Source organism: Heliangelus exortis, chromosome 6 (assembly GCF_036169615.1).
Source record: "Heliangelus exortis chromosome 6, bHelExo1.hap1, whole genome shotgun sequence".
Classification (NCBI taxonomy): Eukaryota; Metazoa; Chordata; class Aves; order Apodiformes; family Trochilidae; genus Heliangelus; species Heliangelus exortis.
Window position 1 is genome coordinate 7,550,676 of NC_092427.1, and position 15,448 is coordinate 7,566,123.

At 42.1% G+C, this 15,448-nt stretch overlaps 2 protein-coding genes across 3 annotated transcripts in view; one reads left to right on the plus strand and one right to left on the minus strand.

The window, feature by feature from the left end:
- The first annotated feature begins 526 nt into the window (after positions 1 to 526).
- LYPD1 (LY6/PLAUR domain containing 1) lies at positions 527 to 14,969 on the plus strand. Of its 2 annotated transcripts, XM_071746508.1 has the most exons (3): positions 527 to 954; positions 1,983 to 2,120; positions 13,119 to 14,969. In XM_071746508.1, the coding sequence occupies exons 1-3, from the start codon at positions 903 to 905 to the stop codon at positions 13,352 to 13,354; spliced, it is 426 nt and encodes a 141-aa protein (XP_071602609.1). In that variant the 5' UTR covers positions 527 to 902; the 3' UTR covers positions 13,355 to 14,969. The 2 variants fall into 2 exon arrangements, with proteins under 2 accessions (XP_071602609.1, XP_071602608.1); XM_071746507.1 differs by lacking the exon at positions 13,119 to 14,969 and having other exon boundaries at positions 527 to 1,499; positions 1,983 to 2,046.
- The window catches only part of GPR39 (G protein-coupled receptor 39), an 85,344-nt gene continuing 82,003 nt past the window's right edge, over positions 12,108 to 15,448 (minus strand). The window contains exon 2 of the mRNA XM_071746506.1: positions 12,108 to 14,206. Within this exon, the coding sequence (XP_071602607.1) occupies positions 13,722 to 14,206 (485 nt within the window). The 3' untranslated portion in view covers positions 12,108 to 13,721. The remainder of the gene's footprint in view (positions 14,207 to 15,448) is intronic.

The window sequence follows — 15,448 nt, forward strand, 5'->3', positions numbered from 1 at the left end:
TCTCTCTCTCTCTCTTTCCCCTATTTTTTTTTGTTTGTTTGTTTTTGGTTTTTTGTTGTTTTTTTTTTGTTTGTTTGTTTTAACGCCTTCACCCCCTTTCAGGGGCCTGAGGGGAGAGAACGGCGCCTGACAGAGTGAGGGGCCACGCGTGGGGCCGCGCCTCCCCTCAGCTCCCTCCCCGGGGGAAGGTGGGCGTTGCGGGGCGTTTGCGGGAGACGGGTGACGCCTCGCAGCGGGGCCATTCGCGCTATCCGGGGCTCAGCCTGAAATTCCCCCATAGGCGCGCTCCGGCAGCCACCTGTGGGCTTCGGGATGGCGGGGAAACGGGCGGACCGACACGAACTGCCGTTCGGGTCCGGGTACCCGTGCGTCGCTGCCGCCTCCAGGGGAGCTCAGGAGGGATGAGCGAGCTTCCCCGGTGGTTAGAGAGGAAGGGAGGCCGCCGCAGCACCGTGCGAGTTGGACGTCAAGTTAGCGGTGCGGTGCGGGCTTCGAGCGGCGTGCGGGGGCAGGAGTGTGGGGGGGGTGTCTTCTCACTCGCTCAACTTTCCCCGTCTTTGAAGAGCGCTCGGTGAGGCAAGGTGCGGGGCGGCTGGCGGGGATCCCCGCCCCGCTCCGCCGGCATCACGTGGTGCTGCGGGAGGGAGGGGGGGAGCCGCCCCCCAGCTCTCGCTTCTCGTACAGTTTCTTCCAGTCTCACCGCACAACTCCGGCGAGACTGGAGCGCGGCGCGGAGCTGGGCAAGGCGGGAGCCGGGCGGGCTCCGCCGCCCGCTCCCGAGGTGGCTTTCGGTAGCGGAGGCGGCGGGGAAGCCGCACAAGTGCGCGGCGTGTCCGCTGCCTCCCTCCTTCTGATGCCCCTTCGCGACTGCACGCCAGCCCGGCGGCCGCGGCTCCGGGAGGATGCGGCTCTTCCTCCTCGCTGCAACTTTCTGGGGATTCTGCCTAGCTCCAGGTAAAACGTTCCGCGGCGGCTTCCTTGAAGGAGCCTCCGGCGAGCCCGGGCTGCCTGGCGCTGCCCGCAGCCACCGCGGGGAGGCTTCCTTCCTTAGCAGCCCCTCGACGGAGCTGGCGCTGAGCAGGAATGGGGCAGCGGAACCCGCCGTCTTGCCCGCGGCCCGGAGAGCTCCCCGCCGCCGCAGAGAGGGTGCATCCCAGCCCCTTGCCCTCGGCGGGGGCAAAGCGAAGCGTTCACCTCACCCATCGCCCGGCATCGGACTCGGTGGATGTCGCCTGGTGACCAGAAGCGCCTGGCCCAGGCGGTGGGTTAGCGGTCAGCTCCTGCGGGGAGCATGTTCGGTTCCGCCTCCGCAAGCTCTCAGCCCAGAGGAGCCGGGGGTTGGGGTCCCTGCTGAGGGACGAGGGGTTCGCTGCTCCCCGACGGGGATCCCGGAGCGGCCTGGCAAAGGGCTTGGAGGAGCGGCAGCGGGCGAACCGTGGGAAGCACCTTGTTTGCATGATAAAGGAGGGTGGTGGAGCATGCTCCGGAGCTGTAATTGTGTACGGCAAAATAGTAATTAAATAATTTGTAATTAATTAGTAGCTAAGTAAACATGTCGGCATAGATAAGAGCCAAAGCACATCTATTAGCCGGGCTGTTTTCCTCGAAGCGCGGGTAGTTTGCAGCCCGCTACGCCGAGGGCTGCTCCGCCGCCCGTGCCCCGCCGCCTGCTGGCGGCAGCGTCCCCAGCGCCACGCCCCGGGAGGCAAGGCCGGAGCGGCGGTACGGCCGCATGCCCGCCCCTGAACCCCCGTGGAACGGATCCCGCTCCTGAACTAAGCGCGGGGCACATAGGGCATAGCCTCAGCTGAGGTTGCGATGCGTCTGTTTTACGGCATTTTTATGGAAATCGTACTTCTGCTGAGTAGCTACGAAGAGCAGAATGTGATAAGGGAAAACAAGGATGATTTCTGGCACATATGTATTAAAAAAAAAAAAAAATACTGTTATTATTATACTGAGCAAAATTCTATCTCTTCCAGGCTTCAGCTTGCAAATACAGTGCTACCAGTGTGAGGAGTTTCAACTAAACAATGACTGCTCTGCTCCAGAGTTCATCGTGAATTGTACAGTGAATGTGCAAGATATGTGTCAGAAAGAAGTAATGGAAAAAAGTTTTGGTAAGAATTTTGTAGCTGTCTTTGTGTTGTATGGCATTTGTTGTTTTTAGCTCCACCTATTCACAGTCTTCAGCTAGAGATGAAACTGGTATTCTTACAAAAGGGCCAGATCCAATTTCTTACACTGCTGAGTGACTTTGCAGCTCAATAAAGTTAATCATTTTTCCTTTAAAACTGGTGTAAAAACCAAAGGATGCAAGCCAAATGTTGATAAAGCTGTTAATACACAGTCTTATGGGTCTCAGATTTAGTTTCCCAACACTGGGAAATTAATAACAACAAGTTGGTTTAATCTCATTACAGTTAATTACATGGGCTTTTCCCCCAAGAGATGGAAGAGCATTAAATTAGTTATTCCCTCCTTTCTTCTATTTACTCTAGCAATTCATATATTCTGAAGGTTCATCTTAAGGGAAGGAAAGTATAGTAATTTTTGCTTTCATCCCTAAAAGGAAACAACAAGCAAAAAGGAGAGAGGGATAAAAAGAACATTTTGGGGGGAGTTTGTGGGGAAAAGGAGGGCAAAAATTAATATATATTCGCCATACTAATTTTCTAAATCTAAGGGGGCTTTTCCCAAACTGTAATTAATATTGAGTTAGAATATTTAGAGATAATTGTGTTCAAGAGGAATCTAGCTGTGATTCTGCTTCTCATCTCTACTGTCTTTTGAGCTGTATTATAAACTGCTTTTTTTATTCAGCATCATGAAGGTGTTTGACATTTAGAGTGAACAGTCTCGGGTCTTAAACCACCACGTTGCTTCATAGCCATCTCTGTGAATAGAAGACTACAGCTTTCTTAGGGACTTCAGGGCTGGGTGGGATGGCAAGGAAAATGTGTTTGTGGGAGTTGGAGTTCATGTGTCCTCCAGCTCTTGCTGCAGACCACCAGGCTGTTAAAACACCAGGCTTTAAAAAGAGCAGGATCAGAGAACCTCACTGGTGTGCCTCCAGGCACCAGTGACCTCTGTATCCAGTTGTGGGCTTAAGGAGTCCAAGTTGGGACTTCAGAACTCTGATTTAAGGAGAAGCTGCTGATTTAAGGGGATTGTGCAACTTGCAACTTTAGTGCTTTAGAGCGTGGTGTTTGCTGATGTAAAGGGCTGTTATGCTGTTAATTTATATCAGGCTCTAGTGTGTCCTTTCATACTGATTCCAGTGGCAGCAGGATTACTCTCTATCTAGCAAGTGTGTGCAGCCTCTGTCTTGCACAGTAATGTTGATTCTTTGCATTAGAAACCTTGTCATTAGGATTTTAGTGTTAATGAATCCGCTAGCTCCACTTGTGCTTCAGATCACTGTAGTTTCAGATCACTTTAGGCATCCTAGAAAAATAATAAAAAAAAGAAAAAGCTCTGTAGTGTAGAGAAAGAAGCTGTATGTTTAAAGGAAGATCAACCTCTTTCAAGCTATGTATTGTTGGATTATTTTGTTTCAAGTTCACTTGCAAAGGGTGGTAGGGTTGGGACATAGTTATGGCTTGCAAGATGCTTTTGAAGGCTGGGTAACTCTCAATGAGTTGTTCCAAGGTTTTGCACGTCATAGTTTCTAAAGTACTTTTAGTAGGTTCGAATGGATGTTGTGGCTGTGTGAAGGCCTATCAACAACATAGTATATAGAAACAGACCAAAAAAACCCATCTGTTCTCGTTTAGATGATTGGTCTTGCTCATCTGCTGTTTTCTGTTTTAAATATCTTCCCTGGTTCCTTTCTGTCTTCCTCTCAACACAATCTCACAGTGGATTAGCCTTGCAGAAACATATCTGACATTGTTCCTTCAGCTGAAGCGTTCCTTCAGTGTTTTCAGTCAAGTAAACAGATGAAAGTGCAACTCTTCTGGGCTTGCACAAGTGTGTGCACACCCCTGTGGGTTTGTTAGGAGACAGCCACTTGTGCACTGTGGGGTGGTCAGTCGTGCATCTGTTCTCAAACTGGCAGGCAAGGCTGCAATCTGGTCAGTGTGGCTGTGGCACATTGAAAATGCAAATTGGAACTGTGAGTAGATTTTAGACATACATTGATGTATACCTTGTTCTTACTCCTGTGAAGAAATAGGTTTGCAGTGCAGTAAATAAGAAGGTCTTAAACAACCCTGAAGTTTCTTTTTTTCTCTTTGCTGTGCAATTTTATATTGTCTTTGAGCAGAGTCTTAGAATTTCCCTTTAGGAGCTAACTAGCATGCTGTGCATAGCAGGTACTGCTGTTTTATTTAATTTACTTCTGTAAATGCAGTTCTTACTTATTTTAAGCTTAGAGACTGTACATTTGAAGTAGTGAATAAATTTAAATTTTTAACCTAGCTATTTCAAAATGAGTGAAATTTACATTGTAAGCTTAGTTTCTCTGTTATCCTCACTCTATTCTAGAGAGGATTGGTTGTAAAACAGAGATGATTCAGTTCATCTTCCTTTATTGTTTTTTTTTAATTGATATTTTAATGTGTGTAATATAAATGCCTTATTCTCTCAAGTTTTATTTAATACTTTCTATTCTATTTCTACCAGTATTTTTCATAATTTGATTATTTTGCTTGTTGCTTATCACTGAAAAGCTGAAATATTTCAAATATTGATTTTACTTTATAATAGACTTGAGTTTGAATTTTTAACCCAGAATATGAAAGATGTGAATTTGCATTTATTTGACAGCACAACCTCATAATTAGAGTTTTTCCTCTTGACTAGATACAGTCAAAGGAGTATAATTTAATTTCTATAGACTAAGCCTTTTTTGTCCTTAATAAAACACAGCTGTGTCGAGGAGCAAAATGTTACAAGTTCTCTTAAACCTTATTTAAAAGTTAAATGCAATATTTTCAGATAAAGTTCACAGTCTGAATCAGTAACCTATTGATGTAGTCACCTTTCTTTTGCAGTATGCATAAATCTGGGTATTTGCTTTGCTATCTAGGGGGTCACTGCCTTACAGCCTGTGCTGTGTGTGCAGTGACAGTGCCATGGTTCAACTGCAGTTCCTTATTGAAGGTCCTACCAACAACACAGCAAAGAGCTGCAAACCTGTGCAGGTTTTTGCATTTGCATTGCAAATAATTCCTTATTCCTGATCACAGTTAAACAACCCACTTCAGTTGCTGTGAAATCAGGGTTAGTGCTTTAAATGTCATTTTGTTGTCTCAGAATATTATGTCAATTTCTGGAGATGATTTTAGGAAGTACTTCTCATCTTCAGGTGAAAAATAACTGCAGCAGAGGCACGTTCCCAACCCAGAACTTAGGAAGTGGCTGTTACTGTGGCAGCCTCTGATGTGAGTAGCTAAGAAGACAGGTACTAGTCACTAATATTTGGAATTAGATTGACAGGCATGTTACCCAGCTGTTTGTAGTATCAAGTAGAAATCTGCTCCATTTCACAACTGAAAATTAATTGAGAATTGAGCAGTATGCAAGCATGTATCTGATTAAGTAATTATAATTCTGCCTCCCCTGCAAAAATGTGCTTTACTATGGCTGTTTATATTGCACTGGGGATATTTTATATTGTTCTGGGGATCTGTCAGTGCACGGAACTGGAGACTTTGTCCAGTAAATGACAAAATATTTTTCTTGCTTTAAGCAGAGTTGTAGTTAAAAATTTTCCTAGCCAGAGTTCTACACAGTTATGTTAAAAGTCTGCTCCAGTGGGGAGATCCAGATGGACAGGACAGTATCTTGCCTGCAATGCAAAAATCTTGCAAATGACTTTGTTACTTTAAAGAAAAATGCAAATACTTTCTTCCATTAGAGGGAGGAGTGGTGAGAATGAGCAGTGGCTGAAAACTAAACAAAGTAAATTTTTGTCCCACAGAAATTAACGTAAGGGATACATTTCTAGTGCATTTTTCACTTGGATGAGCAGATGTTTGAAAACTTTTATATGTTTGACAGGGGATCAAAGTTCTTGCTTATAAGAATTCCACTTCCAGATACTTTGTGGAAATACCCATGGCAGATTCCCCTCTCCCACTTGCCTCTCCTTCCCATCTCTGAACTTTTAACTTAGAAATGTCAGAGCTCCTTTGTTTCTAGAATATCTGTAGGAACAAAGAAATCTTGCAGTACATTGGGATCAGATGAAACATCTTGATGAGTGTATATGTATGCTTTCGTACATATATCATGGTAAACATACTGATAATAAAGTTTACCTTTTACTGAAGTTAAGAGCTATCTGAGCATTAAGGCTGATCTAAAACCTACTTAAAGCAAAATGAAACTTGCAATGTGAATAGGTCAGGAAGGAATAAAGTGTGAAAAGATGAGACAATCAGCCCAGAAAGGTAGCCAGTGTCAATTCCTCAGAACTCACTGGAAGTTCACCTGCCTGTGTGTATATTTTGAACAGTACATCTTGTGTTCTAATGCAGTTGCGAACAGACTTTTATGAACTTACTTTTGCAAGGAAACAAAAACAATCTACAGTGGCAAAAAATCACTCTATAGAAAACTGTTTATGAATTTTTCTTTGCAAGTAAATTGAGAAACAACCTCATTATTTCCATTAATCTGCAATAAGAAACGTATCCATTGGTTTGCCAGTGTTGTTTTGGTATAATATAGTGGGGTTTTTTTACATAATAGGATCCTGCATTGTAACTAAAGCAATTACTGTAGTGCTTAAAAGTAGTACATAGGAACATCATGAACAAGATCTTTATTTCACTGAACTACATTATTTATTTATTTATTTAACTCTCCTCAGTATGTTTCCCAGTCATTTGTGTGATGAGTTGGCCTACGGTAGATTCTTGTGATTATTACTTTTACTTTTATTTTATTTATTTTTTTACTATGTTTCTGCCATGATTAAGGTAGTTTTTCTATGTTATTTTATTTCTCAGGCTTGTATGAAAGGCATACAATGAATTTTGTGAGGATACAGTGCCCATAGCCTGGGGTTCTCTTAAAACTCCTTTAAGAGTTTCCTATTGCATTTCACACACAAAGTCTTTCCCAAAACTTCTTGTGGCCTGACCTTGTCACTCATCTTTGCTCTGAGTGACCTGATCAAAGCATTGGCAAGTGTCTTTTAATTAATTCAAAATGTTGTCATTTCAGTTTTTCCTTTGTATTCTAGATATTTCTTTTTGAAAACTTGATATAGCCTATTTTGCCAAATTACCAGCGAGTCTTTGAATGTGGAAAAAGTAATATAAAAGCCAGGTGAATTCTGCTTTGAAGTTGAACAGGCTGCAAATCTGTAAGCATGAAAATAGCTAGAGACATAAAAACTGAATGGATTTCAAAGGTACTGGCATGCAAGTGTAAATATGTGAGACATTCCAATGAAACTGGCAGAGACAGTAACTAGTAGGATGCAACAAGTAAAATTATTTGTGGATGCTTATGAGTAGCATATTAACATTGATAAAGGTGTAAGGACTCTGGCTTCCCTGTTCATTTCAGAAGACGACGATTGACAAGAAAATGCTCATACAGGATTTTGAAAATTGAGTCTAACTTCACCTTTCTTGCTAGAAGATAAAGTAAATTTAGATCTTGATGGCTGGGGCCATCTTGATCTTGATACTTGAACAGATCTTGATACTGTTATATCAGGAAAGCACAGAGGATGAAAAGCTATGAGCCAGCTTTATGCAAAGAGCCTGTGGTTTAGTGCTTGCCTGTAAGTCCACATTGGTGGGCAGAGAAATTAGTAAGGACAGTAGAAAGCAAAAGAATTAGATATGCAGGTGAAAGTCAAGCTTTGACGTCTGGTTTGCAGCCTCCTGCAGCTTCAAAAAAATATTCAATATTACCACCATTTGCAGGAGAACTTAACTTTCTCAGCCTATGTGTTTTTAAGCAGTTTAATGCCTTGCTTCTGCTTTGTGATGCTGAAAGCAGTGGCAGACTATTTTGTGCTGTTATTTTTGACAATACATTTTTGAGTCATATTTCCAGTACCAGAATTAGAAGGCATGACTTGGAAAGAGAGATCGTGGTAATCCAAACCCTTGTCCTCTGTAAGTCAACATTTGTCCAGCTTTCTTCTAATCTAAAGGAGCTGAGCAGAGAAATTCTGATGAAGTCTTAATGGCATTAAAACTTGTCTTGGTCTGCCTGCTAACTTTGAGTTACTTATGATAGAAAACTTTTCTACATGCCTGAAGCTATGATGCTGTTTATGCCCCCAGTGACTGCTGAGGGGTGCCTTGTTGCTGGACCCTAGCTGGGCACAGTTTTCCAGGCATGCTGATGAGCAGGTGTGCTTAGAGTCCCCGCACAAGATTTTGCTTGAGCAGTATTTGTGGAAGGAGTTGCAGAAGACTCATCTGACTTTAGCTATGCCTAGAAAATTATATATGTACAAAACCTTGTAGCAAAACCTTTTTTTACAAATTAAGAGTGTCAGGCCTAGCCTGCAAGAAAGAGCATTTGGCTTGGAAAAGTTAACCTTGGGCAAAGAAACGTTGTCTACTGGATGAGACTCAAAATTACAGTTTTGTGGCCATGAGGCCACAGTGTTGTGGGGTGAAGCAGGGGGCTGGGGGTCCTGTTGAGGTGTGCAACCACCACAAGTGGTTTCAGAGTGGCTGGGTAATAGAGTAGGACAGTGACAGACTGTTTTGGAAATAGATCATTGATCTCCCAGGTGGTATCCTAGTTGCCTGTTTTGGCTTTGGACACTCTGTGTGTGTTTTGCTGAGGGACAGCCTTGAGTCAAGTACAGGTGCAAACTAAAGTTGCACAATGATAGGATTAGGGTTGGCACTTAAGTTGTGGAGACACACTTAACACTTCCTCTTTTTTGTCTGTACCTCCTGTAATGGAAGAATCAGAGGTGCCTAATAAGATCGTTTCCAAGCAGTACAAGAAAAAGCCTGGATATTTTGGTGCCTTCTGCACACATACAGTGTAAGAAGCAGGTGTGTTGTCACCTTTTTTTTGTTGTCCTAGTAATAAGTTAAGCTGTTATTCAAGAAAACGTGCACTGAATTTTGCAGACAGGGTGTGTATTTGAATAAATTGTATCACTTTTGAATTTGAATAAATATCATTAATTGTTTGTTGCTAGTACAATTGAATACATCTCCAGGTGGCCAAAACATTGCCAGGGTGCAGTAGACTGTGGGGAGGGAAAAAGAAAGCAGTTATAGTAGATGTATGTTGAAGGAGAAGGTGTGAAATATTGTATTATCTCAGATATTCTGGTCTTGTGCACTCCTCTGCCTTCTTAAAAGTACTTGAACTACATCCTCAACCAATTCCACAAACCCTGAAGCCAAAATGGAGGAAAATCATTTGGTCAATATCAGGTCCTTCATAGTAACCCATCATCACAGTACCTACACTTGTGCCTCACCCACTTTGCTATTGGGGGGTTGTTGAATCTGTGAAGAAGGATGAGTTATTCAGAACTCATCCATTAAGAGACTGTGCAGTAAATACACTAATGGCATATTAGGAAATATACAAATTGAGCAGTAGTGTAAACTTTTGAGGGTGAATAGCTGGGAATGGCCCCACCCCTGTAGAAGCAGAGTGTAAAACACGTAGCCTCCTAGCCAGCAGCTCAGAGCACTCTGAGGTGATTGCTCCCAGAAAGGTTTGCTCTTTTATTCCTAGGTGATGGTGTTATGTAGCAAGCTGATTGCTCAAGAAGAATATTGGGTAATTAGCAGCTCTGTCTGTGGTATGAGTCTTATGAGGCAGATAACCGCTTTGAGGAACTGTCTGCAGTTCAGCCTGCTTGTAGCAAATGATTCAGGAGGATCTCAGAAATAGTTCCAGAGCTGGCTCAACAGTACAATAAACCACTGCAAAAGAGGAGTCTGAGGAGACATCCTTGAGATATAAAAGCAATTATTCTCAAGAGATAATCCTGAATTGATTATCTGATGTCCCTTCTGGACTCAGTGGATGAACTTCAGTAACTGGGGTACATCAGCCTGTGTCTTGGAGCAAGCAGAGTGGTGTCCATGACATCAAACCATGGAATTCAGTTGTCCTAAATTATTTCCTACCACAATTAAACTGAAATCACAGAATGATAGGAAGAAGGTGTAAGAATATTTTTCTGCCTTTCATAAATCATACTATTTAAAGCTTTTTCACACTCATGGTTAAAAAAAAATGATGTCATCACTGAAGTATTGAAAATGTCACTCCTGTAATGCTAACATTCTCTTTTTCCATCAATCTTCTATGCCTGTTTTCATTGTATCTTGCTAAATTGTATCTGCAGAATTAGAGAAAAAGAACAGCCTTTCTTTGCAGATTTAGTCCATACCTGATGCTTGATAAACTGCATAGTTACTGTATGATAGCAGCTGATTTGAAAGCTCAAATTAATCTTTCAGTACCTAAAACAAACAAAAAAAAAAAAACAAAACAAAGAACCTGGATGTGAAGGGCACATCTCTAGCCAAGTAGCTGTAAAAAACCTGATAGAAGAGCTGACTTTTTTTTACTGCATAAAGAATTAAAATTTAGATTACTAGAGCTGAGAATGGGAATAAACAGACACTTTGGAGTGGAATTTCCTATTCTAAGATGCATTTACAGAAAAGCCACAGGAGAAGCATTACAATGGGATTTCCCTACTGGGTAAATTATTCTATTTAGGCATGAACATGGTCCATCTGCATGTGGAACTTAAGAGTTGTAAAAGTTTGGCTTGTGCAGGAATAGCGTGTTTTGACTTTACAAGGAGCTCAAGATTATTCTGTGGAATTTATCCTGGAGAAGAGAGCAGTTGTAAACACTGGGAGTTAAGCTGCAGGACTTTTTTTTTTTTTTTCCCTAAGAAAAGGTCTCCTAGAGTTGCCTGGTGAAAACCGTGCCTCAGAGGGCATTATCTAATTGGTCACAGCACTGAACACTTCTAGTCTGCTAGTATAAAGGTAGATTGCAAAGTACCTCATATTTCAGGGACCTAATCTCATAAATCACTAGTTCAAATTGTGAACTCTCTGCACAACATAGGCTCTGCAGGAATCCTATGAAAGGGAAATGGCAGGAGGAGAGGGTTCTGTGGAACAGAAGAACAGGAAATCTGCCAATGTCAAAAGCTTTTTCGAGGCTTGGTCTGAGGGAAAGTGGAGATTCACTGCTGTGTGTAGGGAAGAGCTTGATGGGTGGGTGTGGCTGCAGGGAGGGAATCTGATGAGCAGTCATGGGTACAATCTACTGTGCCTAGGTCCATTTTATACAGGATTCCTTTCTCAAGAGAGAAGGGGAAATAAAAAAGTTAATCATGGGAAGGGTCATGCCTGCCTCAGCTCTTGAAAGACTGCAGGAGGAATGTGAACAAAGCCCCAGGTCTTTGTGGGGAAACATCAGCTGAAACTGATCAGTGGCAGCACAGTTGAGGCTCCTTGACAGCAGTGGTTTGTCAACAGGGACAGAGCTCTCTGCTCTTTGCAAAGTGTAGAAATAAAGATTGTGCTGCTTGATCTGTGTGCCTGTACTGCTACAGCCAGTACACCCTGTAGCTCCTTTGCCTTCTTGAGAAAAGGCTTTACCTGCTGTGTGGATTGATGGAAGCTCACTGGAGACAGAGGAAGATTTAACAGTGACTTGAGGGCTTCTCTTCAAAAGACAGATAGCCCTAAAGGATGTTTGAGAGTTTAGATTTACAGGAGGAAACTACAAAACCAGGAAACCCCTGCAAAGTTGGGATGGCAGCAATTTAATGACACTATAAAAATCTTTTTTATTAAAATTCTCAGTAGACAGGAAATCCTTCTTTCTAAGCATAACTCAAGCAGTGTCTTGCTGCTCTACACAAGCCTTAGTAGCACACTGTACTGTGTAGGTGCTCTAGTGCTTATTTCTGAAGTCCCTGGGGACTCAGCAAATCTCTGCAGGTACTGCAAGATCAGTACCTACAGGTCATATTCCTGGTTTGTTCCAGCCAAAAAAAAATGTCTTCATCACTGTATATTTAAAACATTATGGGACTGTGCTACAGGATGCAGAGACTCTGTTCTCCAGGGCAGTTCTGCTCCCATGCCCTTCAGAAGAAAGAAAACTTTCAAGAACAAATATTCAAAATTATTTTATTATTCTTAGAAATATTTACCTATTTTTGTAACTTCAAGACAATACAAGAAAAACTCTTTTATTTGTATGTTTAAAGTCTATGTTTGTTGCTTGTTTTTTGTTTTTGGTTTTTTTAATTCCATTTATCACATGCAGAAAATTTTTAGAGTAATGAGAGGTAGAACTGAGGTCACAACCATCTTTCACTGTGGCAGGGGAAAATGCAACTATGGATTTTAAAGGCTATAGAAACCATTTTTAAATAACAGCTATGTGCATCAGAATGTACTTTTTCCAGGTAAAAACAGTTTGAGAAATTAGAAACTTAATTAGCTTATTAATTAAAATTAGATTAGATTAAATTAAATTACATTTTTAAAAGGAATACTTTCAATTCAGGCCATTGCTTTACAAATGGGGTTTTTTTGCTGAAGGTATTAAGCTTCAAAGAAAGCAAGAACTGAAACTACCTGGAAAAGTACTTCTATTTTTTTCTTTAAATAATAAAAGAAGGAGGGGAAGATGAAAGGTTTGCTGATAGTCATTCTCCTTTTACTCTTGGTTACACTGTGTGTGGCAAGTGAACAAGAAAAGGAAAAAAAAATGCTAAAGATAAACTAACGGCATAAAAAACCTGTAATTACTTATACACCTTAAACAACTCCAGCATTCAACAACAGAAACAAAAGTAATTTTCTAATTAATTGCATTTCATTTGCAGCTACTCAAACATCTTATTCCAGAAGATGATGAATTCTGGTTATAAATGCATCAGTTGATATACATAATATAAAGTAAATTTCTAATATTTTTTTGTTCCAACCAGAATCAAAAGAAAAATCCAAAGCAGGGTGACTGTGTGCAGAGCTGTCTGCCATGTCACAGCCAAGGCTTGATCACCAGCATTGCTTTGGAGATGTAAACTGGTTTCACAGGAGTTTCCAAGCATGAATGGTGTTGTACAGCAGAGCTGTGCTTGTACCAATCTAAGCAGCCTTTGCTCTGTGTCACAGGGATCATGTATCGCAAATCCTGCGCCTCCTCAGCCGCCTGTCTGATTGCCTCTGCTGGCTACCAGTCCTTCTGCTCTCCAGGGAAGGTGAACTCTGTTTGCATCAGCTGCTGCAACACTCCACTCTGCAACGGACCCCGGCCAAAAAAGAGGGGGAATTCTGGTGTGGTGCCAAGGGCACACCTGGTAACCAGCGTTCTGCTCCTTAAATTGGCTCTTTTGTTTTCATTTTGCTAAACTTCAAGCAAGTTGGTTTTTTTTTCTTTGTCCTGGCACAATTTGTTCTGTCTCCTCCTTTCTTCAAAGACACTGCAACTATTTTCTGTTTGTTTCCAAATCGCTGTCAACAGCAAGGGAAGTTCTGTGGTTGTGGGGAGAAGGAGGGTGGGGGTGGGTAATATTTTTGGCAGCTAATGAATTCAGTTAGCAGATAATATTTCAGTGAGCACTTAAAAATCCCAGCATCAGGATATGGAACTCCGGCTCTGTGTAATTGGAAACAAATCCATCCATGTTACTCCTTTTAAGATGTAGTTGGTTCCTCAGTCCTTTTAATTCCCATGTTTTGAAGTTCATTGCTAATCATTGACTTTGCCTTATGAAGTCACACTCGATGCTCACCAAGGCTGTTTTGTGCTCCTGAGCTGGGCTCCGCTGGCTCAAGACCCAGTTTCTGCGGACTGCAGTCAGGCTTGGTCTCCTGTTGAAAAGTCCTTAAGGAAACTTTGTTACTACCCCTTGTAGAAGACTTGTGCCTCGATGACATGAAGAGCAGTGGCTGCAGAGACCGTCTGCTTCTTGCTCTGGAGCTGAGGTTGGCTCTGAGGAACTTCTCCTTGTTGGCATGTTGTATTGTCAGGCGGCAGCAGAGGACCTGCAGGAACACGCTGCGGAACTGCTGAGAGGAGATGTTGTACAGGAGGGGGTTCACCACGGAGCTGAGGTAGAAGAAGATGTCAGCAATGGGAAGAAGAGTGATGTATGCTCTGAAATAGGAGACAGTCCAGTCCTGCTTTGGTTTTGCAGCAGCCATGATCCTTCGAACCTGGTTTGGCATCCAGCATATTGCCAGAGTTGCAACGATCAGTCCTGCAAAGAGAAGGAGAAATAAAGTGTGCGTACATGAGGGGAAAGAAAAAAAAATAAAATACTTAATACCAGTTCTGCACTTACTTGTTAGGAAATAGTACAAATTTGTCAATGTTTTGCTTGACAGCTTTTTCTGCCAGTAACATGTTTTTGTCGGTTTTTAATAACTGTTGCAAGGTCATTGCAGCACATGCTCTTACTGAAGACTACATAGTGCTTGGATGGTGTTTCTTTGTACCTATTGTCATTCATTAGTTTTCAGAGTATTCTTTCATTGATATCTGTATCTTTGGAAAGAATGCATTTTTATTTTGGTTTGTGTTCTAACATTTCTTATGCCTTTCCCTTGACTTAGAAGAATAAACTATAAACCTATATAGAATCTATAGCCATATTAGATCAGGCAATACCCAGAAGAGATCAGATTCTTGTTTGTACTTTACCAAAAAAAGAAAATATGCATAATAATATATTTTGTGTTATTTTTGGTAAATTTCCTCTTAAAGAAGATATTTTTAAGTAAAATATGTATGGATCTTTTTATGGTAATTAAGATATGTTGGGCTTTCTTAAAAATCAAATTCCAGTGGAATTAAATGATGAATGTAAATGAGAGAAACTCAGTCTTAGTCATGAAAGTGTAAGCAGTTTCAGATTATAAATTATGCTTAAAAATGTGGTGATATCTGACCATTTTGTATTTATATGTAAATATAAATACATGTCGCTGCATCACTAATGGCATTAAAAAGGGGGTGACTTATGTGTTGGATGTCTGAAAATTCTGCCTCTGTGGGCTGGTGATCACTGGGGCTGCAGCAGTGATGCTCTCAGCACAGCAGCCCTGAGGAAACAAATGGGTGAACTGGATCAGGCTCTGGTCCCAGGCAGCAGCCAGGGAAGGGCACTCAGCTCCTCGTTGGCAGCCACTGCTTCTGGTGCACCTAAGTGCTGGAAATGCTGACATCTCACATGGAACAGCAGGTACAGAAAATCCTCTCTGTGCTCCCCTCAGAAAGCATTAATTCTGGAACACAATCCAGCCACCACTTTACTGTTTCCTCTGTTTTTCTCTCCACAGGAAACGTGCCTGAGGTAAGCACCTCAAGGGAGCAGAAGCTGCAGGTTGGCTTCCCTGCTGCAGAGGTACAGAACAGCCGAGTCTGCTGAGGGGGCACAGTTTTCAGTTCCAGTAGAGTGTTGTTATTTGGTAATCTCCTCCCAGTTCTAGCTTCCTTCCTC

Coding starts and splice junctions, on each gene's coding strand:
- LYPD1 (XM_071746507.1), top strand. CDS start 903: ATGCGGCTCTTCCTCCTCGCTGCAACTTTCTGGGGATTCTGCCTAGCT. Junction 1,500..1,982: donor TGCTCCGGAGCTGTAATTGT/GTACGGCAAAAT, acceptor TATCTCTTCCAG/GCTTCAGCTTGCAAATACAG.